This window comes from Podarcis tiliguerta, assembly GCF_965153285.1.
Source record: "Podarcis tiliguerta genome assembly, chromosome: 1".
Taxonomy (NCBI): domain Eukaryota; kingdom Metazoa; phylum Chordata; class Lepidosauria; order Squamata; family Lacertidae; genus Podarcis; species Podarcis tiliguerta.
The window spans coordinates 105,001,890-105,015,347 of NC_139534.1; the positions used below are offsets into that span (position 1 = coordinate 105,001,890).

Genomic DNA, 13,458 nt, shown 5'->3' on the forward strand with positions numbered 1-13,458 from the left:
TAGGAGTTAAAAGGAAATTCCCTATAATGTTCTTTGTATTCTGCACCATAGGAAAGTAAATCATTAATATTAAAGAGTCTTCACACATACAGTGAAGCTGAGAGAGGGGTGCATTTCCATTCATTTCAAAATTCATCCCTGAAAAAGCATCTCCTTCTCTTCTGCAGTCGGTTCTTCAGGCACAAGATGCCAGTTTCCAAAATCAGTTTTTTCCAGGCAGAAAATTACAGGAACCTTAGGTTTCTTGCACTTTAACTCCTCCTAGTTAACAAGATATATCCTCAACAGGCACAAGACAGAGTTCAAAGGTGCAGTCTTTAAAATCACACAATTCTTGCTCTTTTACTCTTTAGAGGCCTTGACTTGCAACGTGGTCATCTCGCCGCCAGATGTCTCAGGACCGAGTCCAGGTAATAAAACTACTCACTCTTCCCCCCCTCCTTTGGATTTACATATGGCTTCACATACCCTTTGATCCCAACTAAGCAGTAGTTCAAAGCTTTATAAACTGGGGCTAGCTGCAAGCTCTTGTCCCCTCTACTCAGCCTCAAGTACAGTCTCTGCTTCAGAAAATTCACAGATCTCAGCAAGATCTCAAAAAGATACAAGTATCATAACTTCCTATTTTCTTTTCATAATTCCAGCATTGCAGACAGCAGAGAATATTGGCAAATCTAGGAGAAACCTTATGAAATATTTTTATCAGCATCTTCCACATTATTCCATATATGGAGAAGCACTGAGTTCACTAGGCTAGGATTTTTCTGTATATTTTCCCCCAAACTATGATTCTTGTAAGTCCCTGCCCTCCTCAAAGGCCACTTTGGGGAATTCTCAACCCCCTGTGAACTCTGTTTCCCTTCAGCTTCTGAATGCAGACATATTTCTGCTGAAGAGTTCCACCCTCACAGTTGCCGAGTTTAGCCAGTATTTCTGCTCTTGGTTCATATAACCTTACAGGCTGTTCCAGTAAGACCCAGGGAGTCTTCAGTTACAGAATTATAATTAAAAAGTAAATTTGTGTGCATTTAAGGAGATCAAAGTTTACATTGCTTTAAAGTAAATGGAATTAATTCAAAACAAAATACCAAAAACATGGGGATAATAGTTAATATTTCTTACACACCTAGCCTATAGTGTCTGATCCAGAGGTCTTCTAAGTACTGTACTTTTAAAATTATTTATTATTTATTGAATTTGCATACCATCCTTCATCTGAAGATCACAGGACGGTTCACAACATTAAAATGAGAACACCAAATACAGAGAAAACAAACAAACACAAAAATTCCCCTCCCACAAACAATGGCAATAGAATATTTAATCAGCCAAAGGCCTGATTACAGAGAACTGTTTTAGCCAATCTGCCAGAATATTGTCCACCCCTGCCAGATGTTCCTCTTTTATGGAAGCCAGATGGGTTGTTCTGTTAACCGAATGCCCTCCAGTCCACTTTTTCATTTGACCCACCCTGGTTCTGCTTGTTGCCTTCCAGGTTTAGGGGTGGAATAGACATTCCTGTTGAGGTCATCTCAGTTATCTAGGAATTCCTTTTCACTGTGTGAGGTATTCTTGTTCTGTGTTAAAATACACTGTCTTGTATCTGTGTATGTGTGACATAATTTTTTGTGTGGAGCGTGGTTTATGGACTTTGCTTGTGTTAGGGGTTGAGGGGTCTCCTTAGCTCAGTCATTATGATCTGGAGCAGGGGTCCAGATCTAAGGCCCCTGGGCTGGATCAGGCCCGTCTGAGTTGTGGATTTGGCCTGCACCACGAAGCCAGAACTCGCTGTGAAACCAAGACTCCCGGCAATGGCAATGGGAGGAAGAGGCTGAGTGGCGGCGGCTCTGCCAATCAAATGCTGCACCTGGTTTACCTCAGCACAGCACAGGGTAGTATTGTTCAAAGGGCACTGCCTATATTCTCTAGTAGGAAGAGTCATCCGGTTAACCGAATGTCCTCCAGTCCCCTCTTCAAACAAAATCACAGTAGTACCAATTTCTGGATTTTTTGCCAGGCGCCTACTTGATTGTAGAAAATGCTATTTTATGTAGCTTCCTTTATTTAACCAATGCCTACTGCTTGAGGTTAGACATATGGTTCTTCAGAACAGCATGGCATGGAAGAGCAGGAAATCACTACACGTTCTAGGCTCCAAATATATCAGAGGCACAGAAAACCACTTTTTAAAAAGCTTCTGACCCTGCCTTTTCACAGCAAAATCCAGTCTCTCACGGAGAGTGATGACAAATTAACTTTGTACATGTTGGTCACAAGTAGCAAGGCTTGCACTGGCTAGTCAGTGATGATGTCATTTTGAGCATTCCCTTACAGGAAATGGAAATTAAGCATCATTTATACTGTGTTAATCTGTCTTTGTTCTTTCCCCTGCTCCTATAATTTTCTACTGTTCCTTAGCTTGTGTTAATATATTGTTTTATATTTTTAATTTTGTGGGCCACTCGTGAGTGATTCTCTCTGAAAACCAGCATATAAACTAATTAAATAAATTTTCACAACTCCACAAAGCATAGTTTGCCAGAATATCAGATATTCCTTTTACCATTCATAGGTCACATGCATTTAACCTTACTTATTCAGCAGGATGAAGAAGTGGGGAGAAGATTTGGGAGGTTTTAATTCACAAAGGAAATGTCACAGGCTAATTCTAATGAAGTTTTAGACTGAAAAGATGAATAACTGACAAAACTTTAAAAATCCAGCTAGTTTCCTTCACACAGGGCTGGCTCACAGAACTACCAAACCTGGGATCTTTAAAATGCATTGTATTGCTTTTCCAGATTCAGAGTGATTACTACAACATTGTATGGCGTTGAATCCATTGAGTTAGCACAGTGCAGCCTGTTGAGGAAACCTTAAGAGAATAAGATCCCTGCTGGATCAGGCCAAGCAGAAAGTCTAGTATTCTGTTCTCACTGTGGCCAGCTAGATGCTTTCATGAAGCCCACAAGTGCATGAACTCTCTCCCCACTTGTAATTCTCAGGCATCCAGTAGTGAAGAACTTCATTGTAGCCACTATATGAATCTAAGCGGCAGTTCTCAGATTTCAGAATCCAGTGTCCTCGTTATCCTTGCCTGCATTTAAAAAGGGCATTTCAGCATTTCTAGAATTGTTTTGCCTGATGACAATTGAGTCTCAATTCCCACAAGGGGGTGCATGGAATGAATTACTCCTTTGCATTCACCAGTAGCAAAATATACCTGTGCTGTGCTGGCTGGTGACTATCTCTGTTGGAGTGTTCTTGGCATCTGGAATTGCAGGGAATGCCCCTCCTAAAGTTTTATTGCCTTTCCTGGCATACTATTGGACATATTTTCTAAGCATACAGATTCTTAGTGGAAAATAGTTTGCTTTTAAGAGGAAAGGAAAATGCTCAGGGATTTTTGGTGGAAATCTTTTTAAACTTCTTCTAAGACAGCCCTTCAATATAGGAAAACAAATCTTAAAAACAATGAGTCCAAGAACTGATGGCTTCTGCCATGGCCTAATGGTGCCCTGATTTGATTAGGATTTCAATGTTCAACACAGAGGCTGAGTGATGTGGCATATATCTTATAGCTGGTGCGGTACTATAATGGTGAGAGTGATAAAGATGTTTCTTCAGATCCTTGTTTTAGATCCTTGTTCAGCTGTGCACTGAAGCTCATAGGTAGTCCTAAACAAGTTTTTTTCTTTTTAAGCATAACATACTTCACAGAGCTGTGAGGCTACAAGACTGTTCAGGAGTAGAGTAGGATACAAATACAGTGGTACCTCAGGTTAAGAACTTAATTCGTTCTGGAGGTCCATTCTTAACCTGAAACTGTTCTTAACCTGAAGCACCACTTTAGCTAATGGGGCCTCCCGCTGCTGCCGCGCCGCTGCTGCCCAATTTCTGTTCTCACCCTCAAGCAATGTTCTTAACCCAAGGTACTATTTCTAGGTTGGCGGAGTCTGTAACCTGAAGCGTCTGTAACCTGAAGCGTATGTGACCCAAGGTGCCACTGTAAGATGTATTTGGGCAAGGGATGTCCTGGGAGTAGTTGGATAGGCCTCCCTGGTATTAGCTTTCATGTGCACAAATCCAAGGAACTTAATGCTGCATAATCATAAAGAGACCAGTATCTTTCCAGTTGGGCCCATGAAGATGTATGAACAAATAAACTGCTTCCTTGTTCAGCCAGTTTCCTCCCCCCACCTCCCACCCCGGCCCTCCAGCTACTATCCTGTGTGTATAGTTAATATAGAAGCCTAATGCTCATCATGGCTTGTTACACATGGTTCTCTGAGCCCCAGTAAATACACATGCACACATACATCCCCATACATCCCCACTGCTTTGAAGAATGGAATAAAAACCTTTGCTCCCGCTAGGGTGACTGTGTGTGTATTCAAAGAGTATCAGTTACAGGTAGGTAACTCTGATTCTTCTGTACTCCTTGTGACTGGATAATTCTCAGAAGTGTAACACTGTACTTGTACTAACTCAGTCCTGTTTGTCTGGTGGTGTAGGAACAGTATAGATTCACTACAGAGACCAGCATATAGGTTTTATCTGGATATGGGTGGGAGGAAAGGCATTGAGGAATCTCCTCCTTCTTGTCTTTTGCAGTTTGAATCTTGCTGGAGAACTGGGTCTGGACATTATGGATTGTAATGCTCAGCTTCATGCTGCTCTGTATGAGCGGAAGCTCCTGTCACTAGAGGTACGGAAACGAAGGCGGCGTTTTGGCAAACTGAAACCAGGAAATGCAAAACTGTCAGGTACATGCGAGTCCTGCCTATTTCCCCATATTATAACATTGGTGTCTGGGTTTAAATGGTGGTTAGCTTCTCTTGCCCTGTGTAGATCTTGACCATATCTGGGCTAAAAGAAAAAAGATTGTGTACATCAGATATTTCCTGTGTTGGTGCTAGCATGTATTCTATGAGTACACATGGTGCATGTGAGAACCTAATGTTTTTCTGCCTTCCTTTATTTATCCTAAAATGTTGAGAACTGGACATCTGTTTTTGACAGGGACTTCGCAGTCAACTGACTTTGTCCTCAAGTCAGAAATGGAATGTGAAGAAGAGGAGGAGATAGTGGAGGAAGATGAAGAACTGGAGATACCTCGGGAGGAAACAGCTGGCTCTCTTAGGAACATGCAGGTGAAATTTAAGCCAGAGTTGCCAGAACAGGTGGAGCATCCCAAAAAGGAAAAGTTGTCAAAGGAGTCTGAACAGAAACCTGTCCGTGAAGCTCTGCTGCTTCAAGCCAAAACGGAACCAATGCCAAAAGATGCCGAGCTTCCATTTAATTTGCTACAGGTTTTACAGGAGAACAGTAATCTAAGGTAGGAGTTTTAATGAGATTTATTTGACTATCATTGTGGCAAATATGAGGCAAGCATGTAAACCAGAGTCCTTGTCCGCTTGTGAAAAGGCATGTTTTTGTACTACACCCCTGTTTTTTAGGTTGTAGAGGAATTGCTTCATAAAACGTATGCTTTGGCCTCTTAATCTTCCCTAGGCCAATGGATGGATGCTACTGTTAATGCCCTGCATTCATTTAGTGCCCCAAGTGTACCAGATGCTATACAGAATACTAAAATAGTTTGTATACTTGTCCGGTTGGCTTATTCTGTTTGCCTGCTGGTGGGCAAAAGTGAAGACAGTGTTGATAAGAAGCAGTGAGAATGAGGTAGGGTGTTCTAATGGTTCAATAGAGAACTTCCATTGCCAGTGTTTAGCTAGGGGTAGAGAAATCCATACTGGTGACACAATACATAATTTGCTTGTTAGTTCTACTTTTTCCTTTGCTATCTATTAGCTAACCCACTGTAGGAGTTAGGTGAGTTACTTTTTGAAGCATGATAAAACAAATGTATGGTATGTGGTACAGGGGATCAAAAAGGAAGAACAGTTGAAGGGTTAGAACAAACAGGTCCTTGGGTGATATGTCTTTCTGCTTTATGATGTAGAGTTGTATTAAGACAATAAATTGTCCTACATGCTCACCTTGAATAACTTGCACAGTCCCTCTTGGGGTTTAGAGAGAAATGGATAGGCAGCAAAATCTTAGTATAAGTTTCACACCACCAAATGTTGTTTCTCCCCACCTCCCACCCCTGAGGTTTGTTTTTGAGAGAAAGCTTCCCTGTTTGAGGCTTGAGTTAGTTTTTCTTATTTAGTCTGGGAAACATGGGAAGTCTCCTTTGCATAGCACTTTTGAGGGAGTTTTCCTGTTTTAGTGGACTAATTAAACTACTCATGAGAAGCAAAATCATAGCTTCGGAACATCCTAGAACCATGATGACGATAAATTGTTTCAAACTTATCCTAATGTTCATGTGGGAAGTTGTCAACCCCACTTTCTGTCCTACTATAGCCTCCTGTGGTATTCCAGTGAGAGAATGAGGAACTCTGATACCCAGATGTGTTCTTCTGGATGTCTATTTTGAAAAATGAGCTAGAGTTTTAACTTCATTTTCTAAAATGGACTGCCAGCAGCAAATTCTGTTGCCATAGATGCTGCTTTTTCATGTCCAGGTTGGCAACCAGATGTGGTGGGAATTTGGGGCCTCCAGTTGCTGGCCAAGATTGTAAAATGGTCCTTTGCCCTGTGTACTGAAGGGTTCTTTGTCGAAAAACAAAGGTGTTTATCTGTACTTCTGACTGCTGTCTGTGCCTCTCTGTTTCTACAGCAAAGTTCAGGCTCGCAGGGCTTTCTCTGCCTATCTGCAACGTGTGCAGCTGCGCCTGATGAAAGAGGCTGGAGATCAGGTCCATAATCCTGCCTGGGCTGCCAAAGAGGATGAGCAGATGGTAAGAGATTGTTTGCTTGCCCTGCTCCTTTCAGGGAGGAGCCCAGCTCATCTTACTCCACGTTCCTGAATTACAGTTAGTGTGAAGCTGATTCCCATCAGCTTGAGCTAAACAGCTAGATCCTGTTAACTCATCCTGCCTCTGTTACTGAAATGACTTGAACTCCTCTCTGAACCAATGTAGACTGTTGGTGTGCAGAGCAGGTAGAAGAGGTGTACTTTGGACTCCTGGGTAGAAGAAGCATTTTTGAATATTGCTGAAGTGATGGCCACCTGTGATTGCCATCCGTTATTTTATTTTATTTTTTGCATAGCCTCCCTGAAGCCCACTTCTTAGTTTAAGCTCTCTGTATGTCAATCGGTTTTCAGGTATGACTTTGAGTTGTCTGCCGGTTTCCCCAGACAGTAGCTAAATTATTGTACTGTATCTGAGGCAGTTGCCTTACAGTGCTTATTGACTTCAGTCCACATTTCTAGTCCTTGCCCTCAGCTGGCAGCCCACATGGAGACACTGTGAAAATCCCGTATGGGTAGAGAGCCAATCTAGCTCATAGATTAAAACCCTTATGTCAGGAATTGGGAATAATCAGTGTGCCTCAGTGGAAAATGTTACCCTTGCTCTTTCCAAGTGGAAAATTGAAACTGGTTCTCTGAGAGCTGCTTTGTCTGCTATGCTGTGAAAAATAATGTTTAAAATAACAGATCAAACCAGCCTAATATAATGCTAGTGAGAGGCGAGCTGTGAAATTCAACGCTTTGGCTATGAAGCAGTTTGCTTGCATGCTAGCAGGGCACCTAACCAAAAGTAAATCCAGAGTGGAGACAGAATATGTTTGAAACTAAACACTCACAGCAGGCGTCTTGCTCTAGCACTCACTTTAAAGTGAGGGTAGTTCTCCCTGCCATTGGCTGATGGCATAGTAGGAGGGATTGGTGTGGTTTTTGAGACAAAGTTGGTGCAAGGCACAGAGCATAGAGAGTGACCAGAGGTGGTGCCAGAGATGCATGAAGGTGACAATAATAGAAGTGGTCAGAGTTTTATTTGAAAGCCTGCTATCCTTAGAGAGATGCACTTTTGTCTGCAGTTATTTTCAGCAATCATAGATTATGTTAGAATCCCAAGGCTTTTGCTTTGCACCTTTTTGTCAATAAGTTTACTTTTATTTATTGACTTTTTGCAACCCAGTTTCTCTTATCCTCAACCCAAACACACTTTGAAAATCGTTTCTAGTAGAGTGATGTATATGAAGATAAACAAATGGGCTCACTCTTTGATTTTTTTTCTTGGTGGCAGGAACTGGTTGTTCGCTTTTTAAAGCGAGCAGCCAATAATCTTCAACAGTCTTTGAGAATGCTGCTCCCGAGTCGGCGCCTGGCCCTGTTTGACCGTAGGCGCATCTTGGCTCACCAGCTAGGTGAATTCATCATCTGCTATAATAGGGTGAGTATGGCATGTGCCAGCTCAGTTCTAACACAGCAGAGGATTTATGCAGATGATCTAGAGCAACACTCCTTGTTTTGTTTTATTGCTTCTAGGGTTGGCCCAAATGTTTCAGAGAAGGAGGGAAAGCAGAAGCATGAGTCATTCATATTCCTGCTTTCTGTCCTACTGTAATGATTGAATAGAATCTTTTTGCATGTTACCTACGGGTGATCCATGAACTTCTGGAGCTCACAGATGGTATTGTGAAATTCTCAAATTTTGTTTCTGATATTACAGGATAAGCAGAAGCTTCTTTTTTTGAGCTTTGGCTTTCCCTGTTTCTTCATAATGAAATGCAGGAGCCTACATTTATATCTTGCCCACGGTCAAATGGCAAAATGCATGCGCAGCCCTGTCAGTTGTGAATTGTGTAGGTGCATTTTACAGTGAACAGCCCCTCTCTCCTCCTGCTCCTCAGGTAAATCCAACATGTGCATTATGTGTGTTTTGCCATTTATACTTGGTACTTTTTGTACCAAATAATGAATTAGCTTTTACTGTATTGAATAGTTAATACCCAGCATCTGGGTAGTGCAGAAGAATTTGCATTTTTATATTTTCAAAGCATTAGAATTATTTCCACAATCAGGATTTTTTTGGGGTACATTTGTACTATAAAGATACACAGTAGATGGTAAATCAGCTTATAACCATACATGATTTATTGCAGCAAAAAAGGATCAGTCAGGATTTTAAGAAACAAATGTTTAAGCTACTAAACGTCTTGAGGCACAGATGTGTTTATTTCACAATTTGGACTCAAGACAAATTTATTTCACTCAGCTGAGATAACTGTATATACATTTTGAATAAAAGCTCCTTGTCTTGAGCAAGATAAGCAAAACTCATCTTGTTACTGAAGTCTGTTACCATGAAGTTACATTCCAGTGGTAAGAATATTGTCTTCAGCCCTGTGCCTCAGGCATAGCCATGCTGCTACAAGTGCATTTGAGAAGCTATCACTGGCTACCTGAACTAACAGATCATGTTTTGGAGTTTTTGAAGTGCAAGAGAAGATATCATGGAATACTCACTGAGGTCTTGTTTAAAAGATAACCTTTCTAGCACAGAAGCACATTGGATATTTTTACAGAGGAGCATTTGAAAATGTCACTGTGCTGCTTGTAGTGACACTGCTGATTTCTCTAGTCAGAGGTCAGCCTAAAGATCAGTATAGTCCCTGTGTGGCTTAGGAGTGTCACGTTCACCAAGTGGAGGTCTTGCGCAGCCTCCACCCATGTACTCTTCCTGAAAGCACCCAAAGTGTTACGTAATGTAGCAGTGTTGTTGTTGTTATATTTATCAAACACTTTCTACTATAGAGTTTCTAAGCAGCTTATAATAGGAAATTAATTCAATGCAGATCCCAAAACTTTTTCTAAGAACACAAAAATAATTATATATCGATTATAAAAATGGAAAGCAGAATTCCTCCCTACACAGTTGTAATCAGCAAAAGATTTAAAATAGCTATGATAACAGCGCAGATGGTTAAATGCTAGGAAAACAGAAAAGTGTTTGCCTGGTGCTGAAAAGATGTTGGCACAGGTGAGTCTCCCTGGAGAAAGCATTCCATCTGTACCACACTCCAAACTTCTCTTGGAGCGTGGACTTGCAGAAAAACCTCTGATTATAATCTCAGGGTCCAGGTAGGCTCCTGTCAGAGTAGGTGTTCATAAACTATTGAGATGCTAAGCCATATAAGGCTTTATAAGTGAAAACCAGCATGTTAGACTGGACTCAGCAATATACTGGCAGCCATTGCAGCTAGACCAGATCAGTGTATATGATTGGACACTATTCCATGTCAGCAGTCTGGTCGCTGAATTCTGCACTAGTTTCCAAACCGTCTTAAAGGAAGCCTCACCTATAATCCATTGCAGTAATCCAGCCTTGAAGTTACGTAGAACATAGACCCTAACAGGAAGCCTTTATGGACAGAAAAGCTGGTTTGAGAGCTTACTTAATTTTACTTATTTGCAGGAAACAGATCAAATGGCTCAGAGAAAGTTAATGAAGAATCAGGAGGATGAAGAGGAAGGGGTAGATGCTGAAGGCTTTCACAAATTTGTTACTAAGGCAAGGTATGAATTTACTTTAAAGCAGGAATAATTGTGCCAGGCTCTCATACCTTGAACTGCAGCAGAGGGGGAGTTGTTGGCATATGCTCAGTGGTTTGGGAGGCACTGAGGGCTGGCAAAACACTTCCTTTACTCCTCCCTAGGTGGGAAAGAACCCTGGATTTTGAGGCTTTCTTTAGCTGTATGGGCCTCTTATATGAGCACAATTTTTAAATGCCACATGGCAGCTGATATGTGGGGGATAAATTCTGCAACGGTAACAGGCATGTGCAGCCAAGGAAAGGGGAGATGAAGGGGAGAAAGAAGCTTTCTGTGGCTGCTTGTGCCTGTTCCCTGGGCAGAATTTGAATCAAGCTCATAATCCAATGAATGGAAGTTAAATCCTGCTGCGTTGGCTGCTAGTGCCTTTTCCTTGCTCAGAACGGGCACCTGTAAGCCAATGCAGAATCGAATTCTACACTCCCACCAATCAAGTTTGATAAGTGGGTGTGGTTTGGGGGAAATGGCCTTGGCCAAGATTGGCCTGTGGCCTGGATATTCCCTACCCTTTATGTAGGGCTTCTGTTCATGTGAAGGGATTTATGTGAGCACAATTCTACATGCATAGAAACTCCCCTCTCTCGTGCTGTCGAATGCAGAAAGGTTGGGAGCGGCAGGCATAAGCCCGTGCTCCTCCATCTGTTCATTATTGAAGCAGGTGAGGTATTTGACCTATCATCGTCTTCAGTTAGTTTTCCCTTCTGTGTCTCTCTCTTTCATAGAATCAGAGTAGAATTGAAAGGGACCCCAAGGGCCATCTGGTCTACCCCCCTGCAATGCTGATGCTTCAAGAGTCTCTCTGTATCTATTTCAGTTCTGTCACCACATTGTAAAAGCTTGCCACTTGCTCCTTTTCTACTCTTTTCACATCTTAGCGAAAGTGATCTTGAGGAGGTGTTGACTTTTTACACACACAAGAATAAGTCAGCAAGTGTCTTCCTGGGAACAAATCCTGGAGTTACACAGAATAGTACCAGCCAGTTGGAAGGTAAGGCCAAAGAAAGTGAGCATACTTTTTGCTGCTTATCATTGTTACTGATAACTTCCCACAGAGAGATGGAGAAATATAGGTGCAGTATTTTTAATCCCCCCCCCCCATTTCCTCATTTTACATACAGTGGTGCCTCGCAAGACGAAATTAATTCGTTCTGCGAGTTTTTTCGTCTTGTGAATTTTTTCGTCTTGCGAAGCACCACTGTGTATTGACGGTTTCCCATAGGAATGCATTGGCGGTTTTAAAAAAAAGGCGCAAGACGTTTTGTCTTGCGAAGCAAGCCCATAGGGAAATCCGTCTTGCGAAGCAACTCAGAAAACGAAAAACTCTTTCGTCTTGCGAGTTTTTCGTCTTCCGAGGCATTTGTCTTGCGAGGTACCACTGTACATTTAACATAGAAGAACAAATGTATACTTAGTCTCCCTAGCTGATGTGTGGAAATACCAAATTGACAATAATTTTCAGTGCTGGAATGGATTTGTGCTTGTAACATACTGTCAAGTTATTTACCATATTAAAAAGCAGTAGTGGCTAACACATTGGAAAGCCTTGTTGCATACTGTTCTCCAGCTGAGTTATAACTGGGAATCTCTCCCCCTCCCCCCCCAATTCCAAACTTCATTTCAGATCAGCCAGAAACAGTGGAAGAAGCTGCAAAACAGCAACCTGAAATCCCAGTGGAAAAGGAAAACGTGGCAGAGAAACTGAGAAGTGACCAACTCAAAGCAACCAGACTATCCAGTGAGTGAGAACAATGGAGAGGACTAAACTAGCAATACATAACAATAGGAACAGGTGCTGGATGTTAGAGTCTGACAGAATTTTATGGCTTCTTTTCGAATTCAGGCGCATTTATAATTGGTGGCTACAGCAGTAAATGGTCTTTCTTAACAAATCTTCCACCGACATTAATATTTATAACAGAATAATCAGCCAGCTGACATGCCAAAAATTGTCATTTCCTCCCAAATTCTAAACCCATAATCTAGAGTTAATCATGGTCAGAATTCTTTGCTATATTTCCATTGCGGTGTCCGTAACAATGGATCAGTCAAGTGGAAGATACTCAAGTCCACTGTTGGAGAACTTGTGGCCCTTTAAATGTTGCTGGATTCCTTATGAGCCCTAGTCCAGCATCTTGTTCTCACATTGTTCAGCCAGATGCCTATGGGAAGCTTGCAGGCAGGACCTGAATGCTGCAGCACTCTCCCTACTTGTATTCAGAGGCAGTTGAGATAGAGCAGAGTCATCATTTTATAAGACTCATTTGAAAAATTCAGTTGTAGAAAAAGCATGTTATGGAAAATTGTTGTGTAGTCTGCCTTGAATAATATCTCGTGTCCTTTGTTTACATAAGATGGAATTCAATATAATGCTAAGTGGGGCATGTGGGGGACAATGAGGTTTACTTGCGCAACAAGACTTTTCTACCCTCTTCTCCCCCCACATGGCCTACTAAACCTGTTTTGGGTTTTCCCTCAACCTTCCAGATTTGTGGGACTTGTGGGGGAAGATGGGGAGTTCCATAGCACAAGCAGATCTCATTCCGCACAGTCAGTAACTCAGTTGAATTTCAGCCATTGTCCTCCTGCACAATTTTGTAAAAGACTACTCTAGCGTAATTGTGAAAATAGTGGTACCTTCATTCTCAAACACCTTGGTACTCATATGCCTTGGTTCCCAAACGCTGAACACCCGGAAGTAAGTATTTTGAATGCTTTTCAGAAGCTGAATGTCCAATGTGGCTGTCGGCTATTGTTTCCGGGGGCCCTGCACACCAATCAGAAGCTGTGCCTTGGTTTTTGAACATTTTGGAAGTCAAATGGACTTCCGGAATGGATTAAGTTTTTGCTATTTATTTTGCTTTTTTGTTTTTGAGGCTTTTTTGGTTAAGTTGTTTTTGTGACTGTGTGGAACCCAGTTCAGCTATTAATTGATTGATTATGTGACTGTGGAAATGGATAAAAGCCCCCCATCCAAACAATGACTTTCATCAGTGCAGGTAAGAAAGAATTGTAATTGCAATTTTTATCATCTACAGTACTGTCTTACT

At 41.7% G+C, this 13,458-nt stretch overlaps 1 protein-coding gene and 1 long non-coding RNA gene across 10 annotated transcripts in view; one reads left to right on the plus strand and one right to left on the minus strand.

The window, feature by feature from the left end:
* Positions 1-13,458, minus strand: part of LOC310681474 — a 360,526-nt gene that overhangs the window by 55,398 nt on the left and 291,670 nt on the right. The gene's annotated exons all lie outside the window — the stretch shown is intronic.
* TTLL5 (tubulin tyrosine ligase like 5) overlaps positions 1-13,458 on the plus strand; it is a 110,352-nt gene that overhangs the window by 46,413 nt on the left and 50,481 nt on the right. For all 9 annotated transcript variants that reach the window (XR_014512871.1, XM_083447696.1, XM_083447690.1 and 6 more), the window contains exons 21-28: positions 354-410; positions 4,615-4,766; positions 5,023-5,338; positions 6,689-6,809; positions 8,103-8,249; positions 10,275-10,375; positions 11,287-11,399; positions 12,033-12,146. Coding sequence is in view for 8 of the 9 variants with exons in the window: in XM_083447696.1 (XP_083303822.1) it covers positions 354-410; positions 4,615-4,766; positions 5,023-5,338; positions 6,689-6,809; positions 8,103-8,249; positions 10,275-10,375; positions 11,287-11,399; positions 12,033-12,146 (1,121 nt within the window). In the remaining variant the exon portion in view is untranslated. The remainder of the gene's footprint in view (positions 1-353; positions 411-4,614; positions 4,767-5,022; positions 5,339-6,688; positions 6,810-8,102; positions 8,250-10,274; positions 10,376-11,286; positions 11,400-12,032; positions 12,147-13,458) is intronic.